At 38.1% G+C, this 25,288-nt stretch overlaps 3 protein-coding genes across 4 annotated transcripts; 1 reads left to right on the top strand and 2 right to left on the bottom strand.

The window, feature by feature from the left end:
• Positions 1–4,720: 4,720 nt before the first annotated feature.
• LOC143463282 (C-type mannose receptor 2-like) lies at positions 4,721–12,230 on the bottom strand. Of its 2 annotated transcripts, none has more exons than XM_076961722.1 (19): positions 12,130–12,230; positions 11,712–11,856; positions 10,871–11,130; positions 10,424–10,592; positions 9,932–10,185; positions 9,629–9,788; positions 9,129–9,373; positions 8,935–9,057; positions 8,302–8,443; positions 7,891–8,135; positions 7,569–7,700; positions 7,335–7,476; positions 6,520–6,773; positions 6,394–6,414; positions 6,076–6,292; positions 5,861–6,006; positions 5,649–5,774; positions 5,296–5,431; positions 4,721–5,077 (listed from the first exon to the last, which is right to left on the bottom strand). In XM_076961722.1, exons 1-19 carry the CDS (start codon positions 12,188–12,190, stop codon positions 4,819–4,821), a joined length of 3,237 nt encoding a protein of 1,078 aa, XP_076817837.1. In that variant the 5' UTR covers positions 12,191–12,230; the 3' UTR covers positions 4,721–4,818. The 2 variants fall into 2 exon arrangements, with proteins under 2 accessions (XP_076817837.1, XP_076817838.1); XM_076961723.1 differs by having other exon boundaries at positions 11,712–11,853; positions 12,130–12,226.
• Positions 12,231–15,602: 3,372 nt separating this feature from the next.
• Positions 15,603–21,033, top strand: LOC143462291 (uncharacterized). The gene is made up of 3 exons (XM_076960386.1): positions 15,603–16,179; positions 18,764–19,095; positions 20,425–21,033. The coding sequence occupies exons 1-3, from the start codon at positions 16,029–16,031 to the stop codon at positions 20,548–20,550; spliced, it is 609 nt and encodes a 202-aa protein (XP_076816501.1). The 5' UTR covers positions 15,603–16,028; the 3' UTR covers positions 20,551–21,033.
• On the bottom strand, positions 20,965–23,365 carry LOC143462290 (nucleic acid dioxygenase ALKBH1-like). Its single transcript, XM_076960385.1, has 4 exons — positions 22,811–23,365; positions 22,305–22,486; positions 21,547–21,673; positions 20,965–21,236 (listed from the first exon to the last, which is right to left on the bottom strand). The coding sequence occupies exons 1-4, from the start codon at positions 23,223–23,225 to the stop codon at positions 21,037–21,039; spliced, it is 924 nt and encodes a 307-aa protein (XP_076816500.1). The 5' UTR covers positions 23,226–23,365; the 3' UTR covers positions 20,965–21,036.
• Between the last annotated feature and the right edge of the window lie 1,923 nt (positions 23,366–25,288).

Genomic DNA, 25,288 nt, shown 5'->3' with positions numbered 1-25,288 from the left:
TTAAATCAATTTGCTGCGTTTGCATTTGTTAAAACAGGGTAAGACAACGAAAGCATCAGAAACATTCTGTGCGATTTCCTGGTTACATTTGGCATCTATTGGTGCAACAATCACACTGTTGAGTACTTGAAACTTGAGAGTGACTATATCACCGAAAGTAGGTAATGCTGCCCGTTGTTAAAAAGGCAGTTAGTTAGGAGAGTGGGTATGCAAAAAGTTGATTTTAGTTATAATTATTAAATTGATAAATTAATTGGTTAAATTGATACTAGATTAGAGACTAGAAGAAAGATAGTTTAGGTTAAATATTATAACATTTTAGTTGGGGTAACAAGAAACTGTGCAAAATAGCTTTGAACAAACAATTTTTTGTGGTGAAATAATGATAGCCTTGAACCTTTCGCCTTTTCCATTATCCAGCTATCTCTGTCTTATACATCAGACGATATATTTTGTTGATTCGTTTGTCTCTCATTGCTGGTAGCCTATAGTGAATAGGACAGGTAGTAACAACAGAAGTACCAACTATTTTCCTCGTTAAAAAGCTTTCCCTGTGAAAAAGTCGAGTTTCCAGTAACAGGTTAAAGAGATGATAAGTAGACTACAGTTGATATCGAGAACGCGGCCCATTCGGCCCGGAAATACGTCTTTTAACTAGGCCTATTATTTACAAATCACATTCAACTTCATTCCTCACGCTTTGATAGAGGAAGCTCCCAGTAACAACAAAAAAGTCAAAAAAATGTGCAAAAATTTTGTCTTCTATCGATTGTTATATTGTAGCAGCGCCGTTTTTGAATCAGCATTTAGGATTTACAAGCATATATAATTTTTGCACGGGCCTAAATCTACCTTCTGACCCCATATTGCGCTCTAAGCGGCCCTGCCTGGGAGTGTCTCGGCAGATTCTCAAACAACCCTTCTACCTGAGCTTACGTGCAACCTTCAACTTTTGAAAACGCATCTTTTAGCCTAATATTATAGGCAATGTATGGTTAAGGGTAAGTGAGGTGCCTCTTACCTTAAAGCAAATAACCGGCAACGAGTAGTTTTACAGTGTAAGGTAAACAGAGAAGAGCTTTAAAGAAAAGCCTGACAAAGTTGTTTGTAGTCATTTGCCCGAGACGTTCAATCGTGGATATGACCACCGCAGGAACAGAATTAGGAAGTTTTACTTCACACACCAATATAGGGAAAGGGTGCGAATGGTCGAGCCAATTTTCTATCTCTCTCCTCGTTTTGGAGTTATTGCTAAACACTAAAACTGGATCGTTTCAAGACGTTTAAAAAGGTAACTCGAATGACTCAACTATGTGGAGACCTATTCCCTTAGTTAATCCACATTGTTCTTTAATTGAGCCACAATATTTCCTCCACGTTAATTAAAGATGTAACATTATTAGTCACTACCATACTTGCAGATGACCACATGGTTCAGCTAAAGATCGATGATGTCTTTTAAGTACGAAACTACAAGCTTTTGCATCGAAACAAAACTATCTCGGTCACTCTACGCAAATCCTGGCTTCATCAAATCATCGGTCCTTGTGAAAAACAACGTTAATACTGTGGTTGCTTCGTTTGCTTTACTTTTTTCTAAAGAAACACGATTTGAATTGTAAAACCACTTAATCTAAACCTGCAATGTTTGTCTACGCGGCATCAACAGGACGCTAACACAGAAGATTCACCGGCTCCCTACAGTTGTTTCAATGATGTCACGGTTCAAGGATTTCTAAATTTGACGCAAGCAAATGGCAATAGATCAACTATCGACCGGGCTCAACTATGGGTATTCTCCCTTACCTACGCCCGAAAAATCCCATAACATAATAGACATCAAGTTAACCATTCAAATTTGTTTAGAAGTTTAATGCTTTTGGAAAATGATTTCCAAATATTATTTTTTAGGATTTTCTCGGCGATTTTCGATAATTACCATGGAATTTGGCGAGGTACCGGTTTAACATTCGGGTGCGGCCACTTCATGGTAGAAATGATTTTTGATTAAAAAATGTTTTTGAGAATTGGAAAACTTATTCCATCAACAGTTATGCTGCATTTACCTTGACCAGAAAAACAAACTATTAAAACTTATTTACACTTTCACAAATAGAAAAAACATTCAGACTAAAAAATCAGAATTAAGCATTCTTTCAAAAACTGTTTAAAGAAAGTTCAGCAGTAGCTACGCACCCACAACAAATTAATGTTATGCCACAGGGTTCTATATCTGGAATTCCTCCAACTTGTTACAATTTTCTGAAGCCAAGACATACAGAAAACAAATGCACCGTTTCTGTTTACACAAAATATAATCCAATAGGAGAAACTTTGCTAAAATTTTCAAAGTTTTCTGACAGCAAACATATCGGAAAAGATTTCTTTGGTTGCGTTTCAAAAATGAAGATGTTCTTCCTTTCCAACCAACTCGATCGCTTTCCTGTCAATCAAGTCCTGTATCACACCCTCTAGTTCTGTATCATCTCCAGTCAAGACCATTAAAAGGCGTTTCAGAGAGTTCAGCATACCTTAGAGCAGGGGTGGCCAGACCTGCTTCATGCTCGAGCCGCATCGAATCCAGTTTTAAAAGAGCCACAACACAAACACAATAAAAAATACGAATTTATGCGCTCACAACGAAGTGTAGCTATTGATTAATATTAGTGCTGCGTGGTGGTACTATGAGTCTCCACATGGGCTGCAAGATGTTTGAAATTAGGATGATATGATGTTAAAGCAGTTCGGAGCAATGCAGTTCGCAGCCATTCCTTCAAGTGTTGATTTGTCAAAACTGAGCGGTATTTTGACTTTACAAATTACATCATGGAATAAAATTACTCACAAATGTATGTTGTGCTGCAAATAGAAATCAGCCGGATAGCTGTTTTCTTTAGGTTCGGGTATTTTGCTTCTGGGACTTGTTTCCAGAACTCGACTGTACTCAGAGATTTATGGACCATTTTCAAAGCGAGATCTTCCAGCAGTTCCATTTCATTTCATTTTAGAATTTCATTTCCCATTCTGTTTTAAAAGTTCTATTCTCCTCTTCATATTTTCTCTTTTTGCAATTATTCTTGGTTATTCTTCTTCAATTTCTTGGCTAAACTCTTTTTGCAATTATTAATGTAACCGTAACCAAGACTTGAAACTAGGTCAGCCCTGACGTACAGCTTCAATCTGACAGTTTACTTAACTACAGTGTACAAGTTAGCACCCTTCTGTACAATAATGTACTTTTCGGAGTGTATTTCATTATTGCTAACAATCAGCCCATTGCTACTAAGTGTGATAGAACTCATTGTTTCATAATCTGATCAAACAACTCGTCTAAACCGGGAAAATGCATGTCTAATTCATCAATGCTAATTCATTCAAGGGCCACAATCAAAGGCTCAAAGAGCCGCAGTTTGGCCACCCCTACCCTAGAGGCCCAGACGTATAAAAATTTGAAGCCAGATTAAGACAACAAATGCAAAATTAAAAAATTAATTTATAAGCTGCACAATCAACGGAGAAAAAATTGCTAATTAAGTTGCCACAATATGCCTAAATTTTTTTTAAATGCTTGTTAATCGAATGTCTAGTATGGTATGATAACCTTTATCCTCAGACTGAAGCCTTTGCACGACTTAAACCTTGCGATGATACATTTGAAGCAGCTCACTTGCTACTACCACTCATCACGATATATCATACATCCTTCCGCTTCTTCCTTCCCTTCCTCGCCTTGGCTGAACAAAATCAACTCCCAATAGGCCGGTAAATATGGAAAGAATTAGGCCTAATGTAATTACAAGTCGAATTATTATACATAGACGAGGGTAGTTGGTTTTTTTAAAGCACCGTCACTAACAGTAGCAAGTTTACTCCTACTCCTTTCTCTTCATAAAGTTAGATTCTAGAAACAAACAAATCACAGCTGGGCGCGAATGGATTGGTTGCAATGCATTCGATTAGAATGACCTCACAACACCACGATCGCGCAATAATCTCCCCTTTTGATCTGTCCAAAACACTTGTTTCAACCAAACAGGTTTGGACTTGCCTTGCATACATTCTGACGAGTTTTCCAGATACTTGATATTGACATATTCGTAAACATAGGCAATTCGTAATCAGGTCAAACAAATCACAACTGGATGCGAGTTTTCATTTATTCTTCTCTCACAACTAGATGCCAGCTTTCATTTATTCTTCTCTCATAACTGGACGCGAATGGATTGGTTGCAATGCATTTGAATGCTTTGTTTCTAAAGTCCGGCTTATTTCAACCCAAGCTGTAATTCATAACCAGGTCATGTTAGCGTGTGCAAATACGATTATCGCATTCTTCTTCAAGGCTTTTTTCCAGATGATTCCAATTGGCTATTCATACGGTTAATCATTCTGTATGCTTTACGCTGAAACGTAACTGATACATTCTTTCATTTCTTCTATATCGACTATCCACAAAACCCAAGATGTTTTTTCTCTTTTCTTACACCCTTCCTCTAGAAACCTACAACATGTTTACCGCGCGTTGGTGCTATGGAACGAAAACTATGACGTCACTTGTACATTCTCACTTTTCTTGTACATATACCTTTTACGCGTGGTGGCGCTATGGAACGACCTGAACCTTAAGGACCTTAAGGTATGGGATTCCTAGGGTGGCAGGACTATACTACTTATATTCAGGTTAACAATCGTATCATTTACTTCATTTAGTCACAGGCAATTACATTCCCACAGTCAATCTTTATTTTCTGATATTATATTCAACTCAGAAACCAAATAGTAGGTTTATGTTACACCCTACTAAACCAGCACTATGGTTTAAGTTGAGACTTCACATAGACCGACATATGACGCCGTCCGGCATCTGGTGGCCCCCATTCGAAATTCTGCGTCTCCACTGCCAAGCAGGAAAGCGCAGTCGTGAGTTCCGCTGCTAGGCTGGCCTGGGTACCAGTTAATCTCGTCTCCTCCCGTGCTCTCGTCACTCCAAGTCCAGCTGCTTGCTTTAAATGATTTCCTGAGACCGACCCAGGTGTGTGTGATTCCAAATGGTCTCAGTAACACATCAGCAATTTCCCTAAAATGTTATAGCAATTTGATTGCTGCTTCAAGGTTATATTGAAAGAAAATGCAGGATAAATCAATATCAGGTAACAAGTAGCAACTATTTTAGCCAAATTACTAGTTTATATATCGTTACGGAGAGAGTGTAGTTTAACTTCACCTATCGGCATAGTTCAAGTCGTCAAAAAGTGTGCGTTAAAAAGGCAACAAATTATTGCAAATTATTCTTACAATCGAACGTCATTGTCCTTAATTCCGTCAACAGCCAAATCGCCGCCTTTATCGTCACATTCTCCCTTGGTTCTATCATATTCGAGGCTTGATGTTAGGCTGTACTCGTAACCGTTGGAGGCTCTGTACACCTCAACTATGGAAAGTACAAAAAATAAGTCACAAGAGAGTTGCAGAAGGACATTACGTTAAAAAAATACAAACTTACTTTTCTTGTGCGTATTCATCGACATTAAGCCTACGCTACGCAATGTGTATTCAGGATCCAACAATAAAATAAGGAAAACGTAACTAGAAACAACTATACGCTAGTTCTTATGTTTTTCATTGTAAACAACAAAACTTATTCTAACTTTTGGTGCACTTATGACCATCCCCTTCGTAACCAGGTTTGCAAGCGCACGTGAAACTCCCGATTGTGTTTGTACAGGCTGCGTTCTCTCCACAGTCGTCTTGTTTCCTGGCACATTCGTCGATTTCTGACGTTCAAGTGGAAGCACTCATCAAATATACTGGTACATTTTTTCGAGCATTTACTTTAAAACAACCTGGATTAGATAAACACCTTTTTCGCAGAGTATTCGTCTGCGACTGGTGCACGTCTCCACTTCTGTTTCACTGTTATCTGCTCTTAAAGCTGTGCAGTCTCTTCCACCACCAACCCACGCTTTGTCCACTCCGAGTGATTCCAGAAAGATCTCGACCACTTTGCTGTAATGAAGCAATTTTCAGAAAAAAGATGATTTCTGTCAAAATTTTGCTTTTTCAAATTTGTCCTACCTGCGAGTTTTGTCGTCTCCGAGTAGAGCGAGCGCTAAACTACTTCCAGTTTTTTTAGTTGCGCAGACGCCTTCAGCGGAAGAAAATTCTTCCTCATCATCGGTTATGAAATAATCGTATCCGTTGGAAGCAACATAGAAACGAGTGTCATGGCGGACATCGGGGCCAAACACTCGCTCGTCACAAGATTTTCCTACCGTCCAAGAAAACTTTTTGCCTGAAAAAAATAACCGATAAATCACGGAGAAATAAAGTATGTTTATGGTAACATAGCTTTCCTACTTAACTTCTATATGAAATGAGTAAAGACAAACTTACAAGATATTTCGTTTGTCGCCTCTGTGACAAGTTCAATTGAAGAAACCGAGGAAAGACAAAAATGATTAAAAATCTCGAGTTAAATTTACAAAAACATAATAAAATTCCAAGTCAGTGTAGGCCTACCTCTTTGGCACAAGCCATAGCGGGCTGCCGAGCAATCAGAGTCATCAGTTTTATAGTCGTCTGCTTTTGCGATGAAACCACAGTCTTGCTCGTTTGCGGCTTCATCCTTTAAATTAAAGCCATCCTTCCAGATTTCAGGGATCCTTGCCTTATGTACTGAAATAGTATCATCGATGAATTTCCAATCTCGTTCACGGTCCAAGTCGTTCATACCAATCCAGGCCTTGTTGACTCCGACTTCTTCAGCGATTGGTCTTAACAAGTTTTTAAAGTTGCATCAAGTATATCTAGGACTGAAGGGCAATATAATTTGAAATTAAGTCGTAAACGTGAATAGACCTATCTAAGGTGCATGGGCTTATAATATGGAACTATTTATTGCCTAGGCTAAGAATGTAATGTTGTTGCAAGCGTCGGTTTGTTTTTCTGTTGGTAACGTTGCTAGAAATTTACTAATCTTGTGGACTATCAACGAGAAACAATACACCGCTTATTTTCCAACATCGTAAACGTGGTTAATCACAGCATTTTCCATGACTTAGGTTATTATGTTAGTTTCTAACCTGAAAGCGCTTAAGTAATAACCTCAGCCTAGTCATAAATTATATCACGCAACGTAAATTAACTGACAATTTCATCAAATCTTTTTAAAGAAAGTTAAGTGTTTGCTTTTATCTTTTCTTCAAAATTTAAATTTTGAAGTTTCGTCGGGGTCACCAGTTTAGTCGTATCTACATGGTTTGTACATTCTTGGAACAAAACTTTGCTTTTATAACTCGGTGTCTTTCCCATGATTTTATAAATTTAACTCTCACCCTCTCTCACTCAACGTCTCGAAACCTTTGGTGGCGAGGTCTCCTCCCATCTGTTGACAAACAGTCCGACTTTCTTCCCAGCTCTGCTCCCTCCTGGTGAGCTTGTATTCAAACCCGTTGCCAGCTACGAACCATCCTAATGCTGGAAAGAAATTAACAATGACTTGTTTGTTTCTGATTTGACTTCAAGTTGAAGCAAGGCGGTCAAGTAGAGTGACTAGAGCGTTTTTGTACCGTTGCCAACTTCGCAGTAGACTCCGTCACCAGAATAATCATCGTTGCAAGTACATTTAAAACTACCGGGGATGTTTGTGCATTCGGCATTTTCGTTGCAGTTGTGCGTGTTTTTCGAGCATTCATCGATATCTATGGGAAAGAATTAAAAGGAATCAATCAGTAGAAAAGAATAAGTTGTTACCGTCCCTATCAAAGTTATCTATTTCACTGACCGCGCTTACCGAGCCACATGGCAGATTATGAATTGGAGCGATTTCCGCATTACCCGTCACATGCCATACGTTACCTGGTCTAAATCGCATCGATATTTTTCACCAACCTCTTTCACACAGCGCGTCCCACTTGTCGCTGCAACTTTCAGATGCTGCCAAGTAGTTTTGGTTGTGCAATAACGCTGCGCATCTGGTCCATGTTGGGCCATTGGGCTCGTTGCTACTGTACCAATGTCCGTTATCAGTAGCCCTTGTCCCATCTGATATCCACTTGAACAGATAATAATCAGCTTTGACTCCAAACCAAACATTGTTGGCTGGATAAGGCTTTAGCAAGGCATCGGCAATTTGGCTGAAAAAGAGTAACAAATTCAGTTCTGAGCTGTTGGTTTAGGTTGACCTTACCTTATCGTAACTTAGTTACACTTGCAAAGCTTATGGTAAGTTAAAAACTAACTGCATTATAGCAAGAAAGAATAAACATGAAATCACGAGACGACATTATCTTGACAACTCACTTTCGAATGTCCAAATTCTTCATTCCCTCCGAAGACAAGTCTGCACCTTCACTCTGGCATTGTTTACGCCCATCCTCCCAGTTTACATCCTCTTTGACATTGTATTCATAACCGTTTCCAGGATTGTACCACGGACGGTCAACTGGAAACAGTTAGAGCATTTTTTATAAAGATTGGATGGTCAGTGAAAGACAGATCTTTGACTGTTTGATTGGAATTTGCCGTAATTGGAAAATGGTTGCATTGTTTTATTTCGATCATCACTATGCGGTGTAGGTTTAAAGTAGACATCTATGACAACTCGGTTTGTCATTTTAGGAACTTTAAATTTTGCCCTGGTCTACACCAATAGAAAGATAGAAACAATCCAATCAGTGGAAAGTCAGAAAATCGACAGCTCTTCGTAAAGAATAAACGATTTTTTATTCCTAATGAATGGCTGTAGTGGAGTAGCAGCAGGTTTGCAGGTTAGCAGGTTCGGGAAAGACAAGAAATTAAAAACTAAAAAAAAAACGAAAAGAAAAATGCTTGATTCGGAACTCATAAGTCAGTCGTGATGGCTTGCTCTTTATAGCGTACTGTGTATAAGAATTTTTTAATGTGTGAAGATGATAACAGGCCTCCATACCGTACCTCTACAGGTGACGCCATCTCCATGGAAACCGTGGTTGCAAGTGCAGGAGAAACTTCCATCGACGTTATGACAAGTAGCGTCGGCGTGACAGTTAGCAACTTTCGTTGAGCAAATGTCAACGCCTGCAAAGTGAAAGCTTCGAGTTGAAGATATCAAGGTCAAACAATTTTACTCTATGATAACTTCTACTGACCTTTCTCGCATAACGCCTTATACCGGTAGCCGCATTTATATGGAAATGTCCTGTACTCATTGCTTGACGATATTCGAGCGCAATTCTCGATGTGTTTTCCATCGCTTTGCAAACTGAAACTTTCTATCCAATGCGACAATGAAGCGTCATCTTGCTCGCCGTCGAGCCACATCCAGGTCGCCTCGGTTTTCTCGTCGTTAAGTCCGATCCAAGCGTCGGTGATTGAAAGAGCGTTTGCGATCGTACTGCACAGGAGGATATAGATTTATCGAAATTAGTTAAGCAAAACCATTCATCATTAACAATAAAAAATAAGTACCTTAGATACCTTATAATACCTAATACCTTAAATAATAATAATAATATCTTAATACCTAAGATAACTAACACCTTAGAGTACAGTATCTTATGTCTTGTTTTGATTTACTAAATAGGCTACTAGCCCAACACGATTCAACCACCATCAGCTTTGGAGATTACAATCATTATAATCAGTTTACCTTCTCATCTCGAGGTCTTTCATTCCTTGCACAGCTAGAGCCGACTTTAAATCCCTGCAAGCTTCCCGAGCCCCGTTCCAATCAATATTTTTATCACTTAGTTTGTATTCGAGTCCATTCTCCGCCATGTACCAGCCAGTAGGTGCTGAAAATCCAACTTCTGTAGCACAAAAAAAGACAGAAATAAAACCGAATAACTTTATTTTCTACATCATTATAGACAACATCACCGACTATCCACAAATTAACCTCGAACTATGTTTAAATGCTTATACGTGAACCAGTTTTAAAATATAGACCTACTTTTGATTGGAGATCCTTTTTCACATAAACCCCTTAGGTAGTATTCATTATTGTCGCAAGCGCGGTCCACAGTTTTATAATCTTTGCCGGGGGATATGAAAGCACAGTCTTTGTCGCCACTTGGTCGTCCCGGGTACCAGTGGTCGTATGATGGGTCGTATTGATCTCCATCAAGCCACCTCCAGGCTCCCTCTTCCTCTAAATCGGTGAAGCCGATCCAGACTTGGGTGAACGGGATCATTTCGCCAATTGCTCTGCAAATATGGAAAGAATTTTGTGCATAAATTTTAGGTCAATTACTTGTCTTACATGTATATATACCGCAGTAGTTAAATATAAATTTCTAACATTGTGATACGTAATCTAAGCATGTTAATATTCAAATGCTGATTTTGACACTGGATACCACTGACCATCAGGTCTTTAATTATCAGTGAAACATATAAGTTAAGTTTGTCAAGCAGAACGAATGAAACTGAACGAAACTCTCACTCTCTCATGGAAAGATCCTTCATTCCGTACACGGCCAAATCTCCTCCCATCTCGATACATTCAGAGCGAGCATCTTGCCAGGAATGCTTCTCAGAGGTTTGAATATATTCGAGGCCGTTGTCAGCCAAATGCCAATTTATCTCTGCTGCAGGTTGAACTTGTTCAGGTTCTATTTACGAAAAAGGGTTGAAGTTTAAGTTTAAGTTGACCTGACTCTTGAACCTTTCTACATTAACCTTGTTTTGAATTATAATGTTCGCACATTTATTACACTTTCAACTCCTTCAATAAAAACACTTTTACACATATTTAGTCTATTGGTAAAAAAAATAGCAGTCGTCAAATGATTGATTTTAGTTGTCAACAAATTGGCCCCAAAACTAAAGTATGGCTTAGGCCTATGATTGAATCAATTTGTAAAAAGTAGTTTTAACACAAGTTTTCTACCTTCGAGTACGATTGAAGTTCCTTTTTCACACAAACCCCTTAGGTGGTATTCATTATCGTCGCAAGCGCGGTCCACAGTTTTATAATCTTTGCCGGGTGATATGAAAGCACAGTCTCTGTCGCCACTTGGTCGTCCCGGGTACCAGTGGTCGTATGATGGGTCGTATTGATCTCCATCAAGCCACTTCCAGGCTCCCTCTTCCTCTAAATCGGTGAAGCCGATCCAGACTTGGGTGAACGTAATCATCTCGCCAATTGACCTGCAAATATAGGAAGAATTTGGCCTAATGCAATTAATAGTCGATTACCTACTATTGTACAGTACTGTTTCAAAATTATAATACGGTACTTTGTTGGTAATATTTTTTGTATAGCGAACCCTGCTTCAGGTGAAAAGTTTGGCCCTATTCTGGTCCCGCTAAAGATAATTACAGATCATAAAATAAGTGAACTCACTTATTGCAACTTTATTAAACATTTGTGGATTAAAAAAATCAAACGTTATAATTGGCAGCAAGATTGATATTAAAGGAGAGTTTGAAAAAAAAAACGTCTAAAATATTGAAATATTTACTTCAAAAGTAGCCTGCAGAGTATACCAGGATTGATTAAAATTTCTTTAAAAAAGTAATTCGTAAAAATAAGTGAAATTTTCCCAAAAGTACCGACGGTACCGGTAGTGAATAAGTAGCGCGATACTTTTATGCTGTATTCATATGATGCTGACCCTAATACTGGATGCAAATGCTGAACAAGTTATCTGCGGTTAAGTTATCAATGGAAGCATGCGTCAGTTAAATACGTCAATCAATCAGTTGCGATCATTAAACGAAACTCTCACTCTCTCATGGCAAGATCCTTCATTCCGTGCACGGCCAAATCTCCTCCCATCTCTATACATTCAGAGCGAGCATCTTGCCAGGAATGCTTCTCAGAGGTTTGACGGTACTCGAATCCGTTGTCAGTCAACTGCCAACTTGCCGCTGCTACATGAAGAACATGGTAAGGGGAACTGAAGTTATTTTCAAATTATTTTCTGAAATTGAATAAAAATACGCTGATTTAGATAAAAATGCAGCGTATTTTTATGCATATTTAGAAAATATTTTTAAAATTTCTCCTTTAAGTTTAAGACAAAGTTTGATCTATACTTCAAGTATCGAATAACAAGCCTTTACTTCTAAAATGTGTATAACAGCAGTAAGGTTGCTTAAAAACGCGTTTTCACGTAATTGATACCGACTAAGTAAACATCTTACCGTGATTTATTTGCAACACACAACCGACAGATATTACCAAAGCGATCCGAATCATCGTCATGCTTCAGTATTCTTAACACAAGCATTTATAATGTTGTTCTAAAATGCAGAGAATTGCTGATGATAGGAGTATATATTGGCAACGACAAACATTAATCATTGTCTGGCCAGTTGTCGACATTTCCGTTTGAGTGTTGGATTCGTTTGCAATTGATTTGGAATAACTAACATTTCACGGAAACCTTTTAGCATTTTGCAAAATTTTAAATTTAGCATTTTTAAATTTATGCATGCCGCCAAATACGATGTCGGCGGTTTGAATGTGGTCTGACGTCAGGGTTACGCGGGTTTGCGTTTGTTCATTTATAAAAAATGACACGTTTCGTTGAAAAATGTTGCTGTTAGCACACACCTGTCGTGCATAGGTTGATGCACGGTGGTAGGCACGTCAAGCAAATCATTCGTCAAAATGAAATATAAAATCAAACCGGTGCAAAATTATTTGTTATGTCTGGCGAAACCTTCGTTAATTATTTCAATTTTCATGAACTATGTCGGATCTGGTGCAAATACCGACGTCACCAACGTAAACCATCCTGTCGTCACGTTCTTTCGGAAAATGATGCTCACACATTCAAAACATTTTAATGCTTTACAAAGAATTATTTTTGAAAATTTAATCTAGTCTGGCTGTAAAATAAATAAATTAAACTAGCTTCTTGTTGGTTTTACTAACAATGGAACGTCCAATTATATAACGTATAATGTCTAAGTACAAGTATATTTTAAAAGTCGAAGCCAGAACATGAGTGGAAAGTGCGAACATGTGAGATAGATCCATAGACATCGCATGGTATCGGAATCCCAATCCTCTGATTGGGGAAAACCTCTGAACGACTAAAACTCTGTGATGAACTGATGATACCTCACCGCTTGAGCCCCATTTCTATGCATTTGCCGATTAGTTTAGTTTTTATTTGTTTTTACGTATTTATGCGATATTGCTAAAATTCGGAAATGTTGAAAGAAGTTCAAACCCTCAATCAAGAAGCAGACGTAACAATTCGCATGTGTTCGCATTCACAAACACCAGCGTCAGCAAAAGATGGACCCAATAGACATCATAAACAAAAATAAACCTGGTCTGATGCACAAAATGTCACTGTATCCCAGCAACAACCGAATCTTTTTCCTGGTTTTTCGTTCCTTGCTCCCTTCCATCAACAGAAGCAAAATTTCTCTCACGTCATCATGGTCACTTGTTTGACTTGTTCTGGGATTTTTGTGGCCTGACGCCAAGCGCCAAGGTACACCTTATGTTTCCTGAGCCGCTTTGTCGATTATGAAGACTTTAAGACAACAATTACAAATAACTTTTCAATTTTATCAGAATGAACGATGTCATGTCAGTCGGGAGCTATTTAACGTTTTTGCAATAGAGAAGTTATGAGCGTTTCGGTTTTAGTTTTGTTAATAGCAACCACTTGGTGCTTAAAGTCAACTCCGTCTCCATCTAGAGTCAGTGGTTCTCAACCTTCTGATCTTGGCGGACCCCTTTTGCTGCTGTCAAAGCAGTGGCGGACCCCTGAAGTTTAAGCAAACTAAGGGTTCTGAGACTGCACTTAAATGTTTCTTTGCTTAGTTTTACTTAATAGTCTTGGTGCACAACTACGCTATTCATTCAAAATAACATCAAACTATGCGGATATTTTTACTTAAAATCACTGTATCCAGCTGTCTTCTCGTATAATCCGCAATCTAGTGCATCACAATAGGCCTTCCCTGCGGGTGATAAATCTCAATAAGCTTTTGTATTGTCCCATCACAATAGTCAATTAAGCAAATGTTCAAGCCTATTTCAAAAAGCAATGATAAACAGCAAACATTTTTTAAAAACTCGTACTTTATGTTGCAAATTTCCAAGTTCTCACGGACCAACTGAAAACGTTTCGCGGACCCCCAGGGGTCCGCGGACCACCGGTTGAGAACCACTGATCTAGACTATTTTATTAAATACATCAAAACAAGGGCAAGTTTACAAACTTTCACCGACTCTAGTATCACAATCATCGTTGAGTTTTCGTGTAACTGGCAACTTTGCGGAGTGAAAGGCAACAGGTAATGAAGCGAGTCATTATATAGATCGTCGTTAGGTCAGCTGCAGCTTATGGCAAAATAAAAAAGAATAGAATTAACCTTCGAGGTAGGGGAAACCGAGGAAGGTTATTACATTTTTCAGCTAAATCAGTTTAACTCTTTCTCTAATGTAGCTTGGCTAAACGTGTTTCTGCAATACACCAACCAAGTTTTTAAAAACAGAAAATAAAAAGGATGATAAAAACAGGAATCATGGCAGGGATAGTTTACGAAATCGATAAAGCGTAGAACTTGGCCTTCCGCACACAAAAGCAACTTATTCAAACTACCAACGACAACGGTCAGTATATAATTGAGTGGGATCATCAGCACACTATGAAGCTGCAGCAAATCGAAGGGTAGCCTACTTCAGTCAAAGAATCGAAAAATGAGTTAGTATCATACCCTGGTTATGCTGATAGCAAAACAAAAAAAATCGTGTTATCAGCATTTTTCCAACAATTTTCAAAAACTTTAATCTACTGTACATAATTATAAGAATCTTAAGATTGTTTTCCAAACACGTACGAAATTTCCGTGTCGACGTCAATCGACATCTTCCTTTCGAAGCTTGATTATACCCAAAATGTTTCATGGGTCGGTTTTTCGTACAGTCATTAAATGATATGTTTAACACTTATTGCATGTAAAGCACCAAGGAAAAATAGCTAACTTCAAAACCGTCCGCTTGCATTTTTGACTAATAGAAGAGTAGAAACAAAAAACAGTGCAATTTAAGAAGAGATAGTGATGTTAGAAAGTGGCTGTTTCACGGGTAGTAAGCCAAGTAGACTGCTGCGTTATTTGAAGAACGGGTGTAAGGACAATGTTGATTTTTATGGCCATATTCATGGTTTAATTGAAGTTATATTTTGATTAGAAGGTATGGATTTAGATTATCCTGTTATACAATTTAAATTACGTAAACAAGAAGCTGTAAAAATTAGTTTCTAAAGTAGGCCACGATTTGCGCTAGCGCTGAATTGTTGGGGGTCGTTTGTTACTTTTTCTTGTTGAGCGGTTTTCGTCGCCTGAAGGCGGTTTAACTTGTAGAGTCAAGCAAATAAACATGAGCAAATAAGACTCTTTGCGTCAACCATAACAATAAACATCATTGATTTATTTATTTTATTTTTCGGTACAATAGTGGGAGACAAAAAATTGTGCAGACGCATTAAGGCCTGAGAAGGAAAAACGTGCGTCACAGGCAATGCAAAAAACAAGAAAGATAAAATTGTGGCGTCAGCGCGGCCATAACCCCAATCATCCAATCAGTCTTATCACCTGTTTACAACAACTTTCGCACGTTTCATAAAAATATTCAATCAATGCCCAAGGCGTTGAAGCGAATCTATCGATGAGTGCAAATATTGCGAACTAGGTGAAAGCGCCAACCAGCCAGTGTTTGCGGAAACTTCTAACGCTAGCATGACGAGGTCAATGATGCTTGCTAGGTCAGCTTTGCAATTACTTGTTAAGGGCGAAGGAAGTGATTTAGATTTAGCGTGGTTCGCTCCGTCGAGTTCCGAGACCACTTTTCTTTTCGAGCCTTTGTGCAAATTGCTTCCTTTTCAGATTTATCACGTTAATTACGACATCGCACAAGAAAATAACGTCAGAATTAATTAAAAACAAGTTCCCTTTACGCTTGAGTAAATAACCGTTCCGGATAGTTTTACAGAAGAGTAAATAGTGAGATACCTCAGCGACAACTTTGATTCAGTTGTTCGTTGTCGTTCGCCTGTAACGCTCTACCGGTAACAATGCCAGAAAACCATTATGACGTCTTGCTTGACGGTAACGACACAGAGCCAATAGGGATGATCGAAGCCAAGGAGAGTTCTTGTGTTAATAAAAAACACGGATTATGGTGCCGTTTCAAGAAAAGGTTTGGCCTGAAAAAGAAAACTAAACGTAAGTACAACTGTAGCATTCTGGCTCGCGACTGCTGGGCTGAATGTAATAGGTAATTTATGACCTCTTTGTGTGGTTTCACCTGGTTTGTAAACGTTGTACAATCGTTGTACAAAATGGATGTTATAACAGCTCATTGGAGCTAGTTCTACATTGCCGCTTTTTGCCTATTTAAGGCTTCCATGCAAAAAAATAAATAAAGTTGTGAGTTTTAAACTTGCAAAATAATGTTAGCAACGCACACGCAAGTATATGCAACAAGTTGTGCAGCATTAAATTTGCATGCGTGGTTGAGCAAAGATCTAAATACGTGAGGTCTAAGACAATTGTGAAACAAGCGCAAAGAAATACCTCTGATATATTTTTCGCCGATTAACTTTCCGCTGCTGTTGTATTAGCCTTTACCCTATTCTAACTAGGCTTGGCTTCTCCCGCACACTGTCATAGCAAAACGTGGCGTACAGTTGCATTGTTAGCTGTAGAAAATTGAAATTTTGTGACTTTTCCTAAAAAATGTTCGGCTATCTGTCCATGTTTGTTTGATAAAGTTGGATTTTGTAATTTTTAAGATATTGCGATATTTTCATAATTTTCCTCTGCTTTGCTCTGCTCTCCGCATTGAAGCGTATTACTCATGTACGCACCAATAACTCGACTAACTATTCTCTTTCGTTCTCTTCTCGCGGTCAGCTGGTTTTCCGCACAGCGGGGACGCGGCATATCAAGAAGAATTTCTAGAAATGTGTCACTTTTAGAAATACTTAATTTACACTAAATTCACTTTCTTTAGTTTCACAATTATGATGTATACAGGAAACCAGATGATTTTTCTACTAACCTGTCAAAATCCGATCAGTTTACGACGTATAGTTTTCTAGTAATTAACGATTGAAAATGTGTGTGCGGGGTCGGCCACACCTAGTTTTTTAGTAAACTCGCGAGCCTGGTTAGGATAGGGTTTAATCACGCATTTTTCAAAGCAGTGAATTAGGTTTATTACAGTAGATCGTCATGACAAGCAACACAAATATGCTTGATCGTCATGAAAAAATGTTTGGAAATAGATTGTACGCACTGTATGTCTTTCAGCATTGGCATGTTCGTCTTTCTTGACTTAATATTTGCGGGATTAAAAACTAATTCGAGGACTTCAACGTTTATGGTTACAACTTTAAACCCTACTGTGTGTGCCTTAAATTATTTTTCTAATTATGTAATGTTACACATTCCAACGAGCTTTCAGTTTACCAGTTAACTTTTACCAAAATAGACTATTAATAGGTGACATGAGTAAAGAGGAAACATTAAACACCTGTAAAATATTAACAACAATTACGTCATATTAAGTCATGTTGATCTTAACATACCTATCCGTATCAGCTTTTGAAAAGCAACAAATTTCTAACTTTGTTTAAACATTAAGGACTTTACGTAACTCGGTATCTGTGCAGGGTGCGCATATCTGCGCCAAAGACACAGTGCTGAAAGACCATGACAACGACTTTTCTTTCGAATTGTTACAAAATAAAGTCCCTTTTCGCTGGACGATCGACTTTATTCAGTTGCTATGGCTGTGGGTGATAGTATACCATTTACCTTTGAAAATAATTATTGTACTCGCGTTATAGAGCATTATGCAACCCAAGCCTGTTTGGTGTCATGTTTAGCGGTGGTTACTACTTAAAATCGGAGTTAAATTTTCCTCGAAATTGTGCTGTACACTGCCGCATTTTGTCATGTATACAGTCGACTCTTGTTTATTTCATAGCCTATGCTGTCGTAAAAGCAATGTAACAATTTATGAACTGAACGATTTGCTCATGCCAAATTGTTCTCGGATTGAGATCCAGATATCGATTAAACGATACTTAATTTGGTTACTGTTGTGGCAAATCACGTGGTTGTGTCTAGTCTTGCCATGCTCTTCAAAATTCTGCGTCGTTCAGGTTGCAACTAATAGTTAGGACAAAATGTCTCTGGAATGAACACTAGCACCATTGATGTACAGGTATTTGTTTCAAATCGTATAAACTGGATCGAACAAAACAAGGGGTCAAAGTTCAATCCTCTCCAGTGCCGGGCTATCAGTGACAATAATATCGAACTGATTAAGAAATTTCTCGAACCAAGAACTTTAAAGTCGAAGATGAGATTCATCAAACGAGATTTTCTACTGTCTGCTTGTACGTGAATCATAGTGGCAACGAAACAAAGTACGACACACAGCGCGTTACATCTTGCAATACAACTAAAGTTGATTACGAACGGAGGACGCTTAAAAGTGACTGGAGCATTTTCTTTTCTATATTATGCCGACGTTGGGTTGCTAGCTGATAAATTGGTTAGCAGTGACAGCGTCCATATTAGCTAGCCACACAGGGCTCGCACAGATCGCGATGTTGCAGTGAAATAAACACCAGAGTTATTTTAAATTCGTTTGGGAAAATATTTTCACTGACACTTAGTATGGCGAAATAGTTTTGCTAAACTTTCAGGGTGACAGTACTTGTTCCAAGTAGAGAATACGGTAACTAGGGTACCATAAGCTTCACCAATCACCAGTCTTTTCTTTTGTCGTTTGCAGCTCGGCGATATGACGCAGACCAAAGTGCCGTGAACCATGACGATAAAATAAACCTGATTGCGTCATCAAGCGTGGAATCGATTACGCGATTAGAGGATGATTACGCCTACCGCGGAAGAAAAGTAGATTTCCGCATCATTCCCAAGGCTTATAGATTGATGGAAGAAGTCGTTTGTGACGTCACATCATCCGCGAACGATTCGGGATTTCATGATGACGAATCTTCACAAGACGACGACGAAGAAATGATTACGGAAGGAAGGCAACGCCGAAGGTTGAAAAATTACCTGGCCAAACAATGGCGAGGGAGACGGGCGAAACATGCGAGGAAGGTAAGACGAACTTAACTCTTTAGTTTCCCATTCACCATAGGCTTTGCTATACCCACGCATAAGCATATTTGACTTTCACTTTATCGCGATTTAATGCTCTCTTCCATCCAACCCGCCTGCACACTCGGCTAAATTAGCACGGAAGTTAAATCCGTTGCAACTCGATAAGCAGCTTAAAACATGTTGTCTAGTAGACAAGTGCACAACCAGATGACGTCACAATTGGAGTAGCTTGGGTCTTGTGTACAAAGGCATCCTGTGGTTGCGCACTGTAGCCTATACTAGACCGAAAACATGTTACCAGCATAGACATATCATTGGGTACCTGTCTTTGCAGCAGCCTGGGTGGTGGTATACCATTAACCGACATCATTTCTTGCAAAAGTGTTTTCTAGTTATTAATTGAAGTTTATGAATTTGTTTTTTGATAAAACTGTCGATTTATATTTGGAAACTTGCTCTGAATAACTTCGTGTAAACACTCTTTTAGTTGGTTCCCAGGTTGTTTTCCAGCATCTATTGTGATAAAAAGTTGTTATTCGAAATCCTTCTTAACCTTAACACCGATCGTTATTTATCCATGTCTCGACGTGTCAGCTTTAGCTAAGTGTATCTACCATTGTCTAAACATAGTTTTTTCCGTTGCACCTGCTACGACTCGCTCCGTTTTTCATGTCGACCATTTTAACCCCCATCACCTTCACGTTTATAAGCTCGCACTTCTACCAGCGAGCAGAGTTAGTCGAGTGAAACATCAAAATCGACAGATGAGTTATCTAAGCTAGACACGGTAATTGCAACTCAATAGACAACTTATTAGCAGTAGTATTGCTTATGTTCTTGATTATTCGTATTATTGAGAAAGTGTACAGCACCTATAATTAATACATTTTCCTTTAAACTATTTCTATTGTAATATTAAAACCTTTCCTTTGACAAAAGGTTAGAGTATTCTAACGGCACGCAACAATACTTTAGAGTCAGATAATTTAACAGGTAAATTTAGTAAAGATACCCTCATAAGTCAACAGTTCACTTCACCTTAATCTCTATGCCGTAATAATTCAAAATCGGTAATAAGAACCTAAGTAAAAAGTCTTTGGCAATTAACCTAAACTTAAAATATTTATGGGAAACTTACACTTCTATCTATGCCACTCGTGTGGTGATTACAGCGCTGCAGGTGGAGAGATAGCTTCTCGTTTCATCTACAACTACACGCAGTCGGCGATTACCGTACTTTTCCCGACCAAGGAAGACTATTTTCATGAAAACTGCAAAGACCACATTGTCAACTAGCTGTAATTAAATAATTGCTTTTGTTTGCAGAGTCTACGTCAGAGTTCCAAGGGAATGTGGGTGTACATTCAAACAAACTTGCAGGCTCAGTTTTTATTTCTGGACGCCAGCAGCCTTATTTCCGCAGCTCAGGCAAACCGAGGCGGGGGAACGTAACCAACGCTACCGCCACATCTTGTTGTCCGTTTCGTAATATTGACCGCGTAGTGTTATATTTCTTGTGATTTTTATTGTCGAATTGGTGAAGACCTATAACCTTATCCACTTGTAATCTACTGAAGCAGTTATGGCCGCCACGAAGACAAAACTATCGTCATTAAGGCCAACTTTTGAGTGACACGATATATCCTGTTTGTCATTTGACACCGTTGTTCAAAAATCATATTGTTCTCTACAATTGGCTACATTCCGAATGACACCCCGTGTTGAAACGCAGGATTAGCTGCAGGGAGAGCGCATTGTTTCTGGCTTGAGCTGTTATTTCAACGTACTGCGTTGGTATTTTGTGCAATGTACAACGCTCTAATTGATATTTTGATTTTTTCTCGCTTCTTCGTATTTACACAAAGCTTTTGTGAAATCGTTTTTATTCAGTTAATTTTGATCTCTTCAATAGAAATTAAACTAGACTTTAAAACACGTCTAAGTCTGAAATTGCCGAACGTTTAAATTGATCCTGGTGTGGTTTAAATACACATCCAGTGGATCAGCACTCCCACAATCCACATCATCGTCAATGATCCGCGGCACGGCGTGATAGGCGAGACGCGACGGTCCGCTCATAACTATGACGTCACCAGATCTCACCATGATAGCGGAGGGTTTAGTATCCTTGGTTTGACCTGTCAATAGGTTACAATGTCAACACTCACAATTGCGAAGTGTAACCTGGAATAACCTTACTCAAGTCTCTATCAGTAGAAGTTTTACAGAGCAAGGGACGATAATATTTTGAGTGTGATTTTTAAAAGTTTTGAGTTCCCACATTCAAACATGGAAATCAAATTGAATGCTTTGAGTATAAATGTTTCCACTTTTTAAAATAAAACTAGTTATTAGACTCAATTGTTCTAAAATTGCAACAAACTGCACATTAAGCTTATTAATATAAAAAACATACAAACAATATTAGTCTCATAACTCCGTACAAACCTCCAAGCAGAAATATTGCAGGTAGTCCAAAGCTGACAGACACTAGTGGGCAGCTAAGATCCTTTTCGGAATGGTCAGTGTGGGGGCATATGTTTGTGCCAACATGGTAATAATTCACTATCGCAACCTGCATTGCAAGAAAAGCACAAAAAGTTCTGTGTTATATAACTGGTATATATATTTTCTCACACAATGACACAGGACTATTCACAATCTACCTTTTGCACTATTCCTACAAGACAAATAACCCAAGTATTGAAAGAAAATAAATGTTATGCTTTAATATAAATGTATCACCACACATAACCTATACTGTAAGTTTTCAAAGGGTTTTATAAATAGAAATACAAGCAACTAGTAAGTAGTGACTAGTAGTGTAATGACTACTAGTAACACTAAATGAATTTCTTTCATCACCCACAGTTAGGTTAACTTATAGCATAGAGTACTTGAAGGTTATATTCCTAGTCACATTTCAATGTTAGTATGTACAGTATATGGTCATGAGTTAATTGAAATTTCACAGATTGACATAATTATATACACAACACAGCAGAACTCGGCAACTGCAGTTAAAGCGAATATTTCATAAACAGCTGAGAACCTATGCAAAACCATACACTCTTCATCCTACATACAGCAGGGTCTTAAATCCAGTTTGGGAAAATAATTTAATGTCTATACCCATCATAAATGGATACAGATAAGAAAACATACTCTGCTATAATCACCAAGACAAAATTTATATACATATACACCTCTGCTTTGTAGTTCTTCCAGCCAATAGCAGAAGCAATGACGCAACTCAGATCATTGACTTCTGCAGGAAACGTCGAACAACCGCTTTGAAAGTACTCCTTTGTGTTCCAGTTGTAGCGCAGACCTAAAGTTGCCCATCTAAGCTTCCACACTGGAGTGGTTTTGAGCACTTTTAGCTGTTCTTCAGACAAGATATGGCCAATGTTAGAGCAACATCATCATGATATCAACGCTTTATTTTATAAGTATGTTGAGATTTGGCTTTGTTAGTTGTGCAATGTATAATATTATTTCCTGCATATTTAACACAGCACATCATACTAAACTAAACACTATACTAAACAGTCAAAAATATCTTGCTATGTTAATTGATAATTTTCTTTTATATGATAAATTAATAAAATAAATTAGTTGTACTTATAATTCATTAATAATATGATTAATTGATAAAATTTCCAAACAACCACACACAACACGGCTAACTAAAACAGCTTTCAACCCTCACTTGAATATCTAGATAGATGATTTTTGGGAGTTGACTGAAGTATTTCATTAGATATTTTCCAAGGTGTTTCACTAAGAAACCCAATATTAGTTTCATTCTGGTCACAAGGATAATCTTCCACACACTGACGGCTCCACTTGTTTTTCCCCTCAGCAGTAAATGGGTCAGGAATGAAGTGAAACCCAGGGCAATTATCGAGCTGATAACTTTCCCATGTTGAAACATCTTTTAATCCCAAGTTGCGTTTGTCTCCAGGCACAGATAATAATGTTTTAGCGAAGCGGTCAGCATTACGTTTAAAATCAATAACTTCATTAAAATTCGGTTTTGAGACTTTTTGCTTATAATATTTAAACAGTGCTGTAAATTCATCATATTCATTTTCCGAGTCTTCGTTTAGATAAAAACTGTCCATGTTTCTATTCCGGGCCGCCACGTTCTATGTATTCGAGTTCATAAACGTCAACAGGTCTACGACGAAAGCGATCAGGCACGACTCGAAATACTTCTATGGTGTCGGGAAGATTTCCAATGGGTGCAGATGTTCTCGTAGGCAGCTTAATTTTTGGGGTAAGCTTGGCAGGGTTGAAATCGAGACTCGGTTCCCACTTTACTCTCTTCGGAAATTTAATTAAAGGAACATGTGCTTTCACAGCTTGTATGATCTTGCTCATCTTGAAACAATTTAATTCCAGTACATGACAATATCATGAACACTATTACTTTTTGGGGTGTACACTAACAGCCTGAAACCATAAGAATTTACACTTGAATATATAATCCATGTTCGAAACTCAGTAGCACCACAACCTACTACCACAGTCAGGCAGTGAAAAGTTTCTTGTTTTGCTGGCCTATGATGTAAATTGCTTTCAGTAATGCTGGATATATTCAGTGCTGGGTGGTTGAAAAATTTCATCCCACTGCAAAAACTACAAAGGTTATTCCAGTAAAAGTATAGCAATGTATAACAACGTAACCCCCTACGCATTTTACTACGTCATATCGAACAAGCCCAGTGTGTATAGGATTCAAATCACTATACAATAAGAACTAAAGGCATATAGGCTAGCCTAGCCTTAGGCAACATAGTTTAAATTTTTTTATCGCGTTAAGGAATTTTTATGCTACTCAACTGAACGGAATCTTTAAAATTCAATGCCCAAAACGCTTGTAATTTAAAAAAGAATTGAAGTGTATCAACAATTTCCATTATTAATTTTAATACACAAAGCAAATTTTAACAAAATTTTAACAGTATTTATACGCTAGCCTAGTTCTAGACGAAACTAAGAACAATGGCAGTCCTGTTTGAGTATCCGGTTTGGCATTTCAAGCATATGACGTGACAATACTAGGCCTAAACGGCTATAGGCTACTATTTACAGGTTGTACCGTAGTAAAACTTGCACTCGTATTTCGATTTGACCTTTACCACATAGGCTATACGTAGGCATAGTGGCCCAGCACCAGCAGGCAAAGACAAAAAGTAGCACTAGCGCACATTGTTGAACACTTAGATTTAGCAAACAAACGTAAAGATGATAGCAAACCATCGTAAAATAAGGTACAAAATCTTATCAGCATACTTATACCAGCTGCATATTCTTGCAAGTTTACAGTATAATCTATTTAAAACGGAACAAAGTACAAGCAGCCGCTAGTCACTAAAATTTATGGTTTAACACATCAGTTAAATCAAACATTTCTCTATGAGGTTAATTCAAAACATAATAAGTCGGTTTACTTGTCGCACATTGTAAGTACTTTTTGTCTAGTACAGTAATCAAAATCTTTTGTATTGTATTGTATCGATTATTTTTGCCTTTACTTTGCGAAAATTAAGATGCTAGTCGTTGTAGTTATAGCACAATAAAACACATGCTTACAAACAACCAACGAGCATGAAAAGTGGCAAAGCACAAGAACTTAAAATATGCAAGATAGCAATAATAGAATTGTGCTATAAGATGGTAGGTAAGCTTGGTCACGAAAACCACAAAATAATTTCCAAGTTTAACAAATCTAAAACCAAAATATCACAAAAAACAAAACAACTGCACTATTGGAAAATTTAAAGCAGGGGTCGGCAACCTTTTGGGCACTACGGACCGGTTTAAAAATGAAAATCTTTCGCGGACCGGCCTTCAAAAAAACACAAATGTTCATTAACTTCATAGAAGTGGGAATTTCAATGAGAACCTTGAGCCTGTTTTGTCGCAAAGCGACGCTCCCACCTACGAATTATGGTACTCAATGACACTCGTAATGTATCCCTCACGTCCAGTCTGTTTTGCAGCTTCGTCTTTGTAGCTGCAATAACAAGATCCGGATATTCTGGCAAGACCTTCATCCAAAACGTTGGTAGAGTGGTTGTATGAAAAATACATTTCAGGTTACCATCATTCACAATGTCCACCAGCTGTTCCTCTTGTTGTACAGGTAAGTTCGATTCATTTGGTTGGAAAACGAATGGAT

Source organism: Clavelina lepadiformis, chromosome 6 (assembly GCF_947623445.1).
Source record: "Clavelina lepadiformis chromosome 6, kaClaLepa1.1, whole genome shotgun sequence".
Classification (NCBI taxonomy): domain Eukaryota; kingdom Metazoa; phylum Chordata; class Ascidiacea; order Aplousobranchia; family Clavelinidae; genus Clavelina; species Clavelina lepadiformis.
This window is presented reverse-complemented; position numbering and strand designations above follow the sequence as displayed.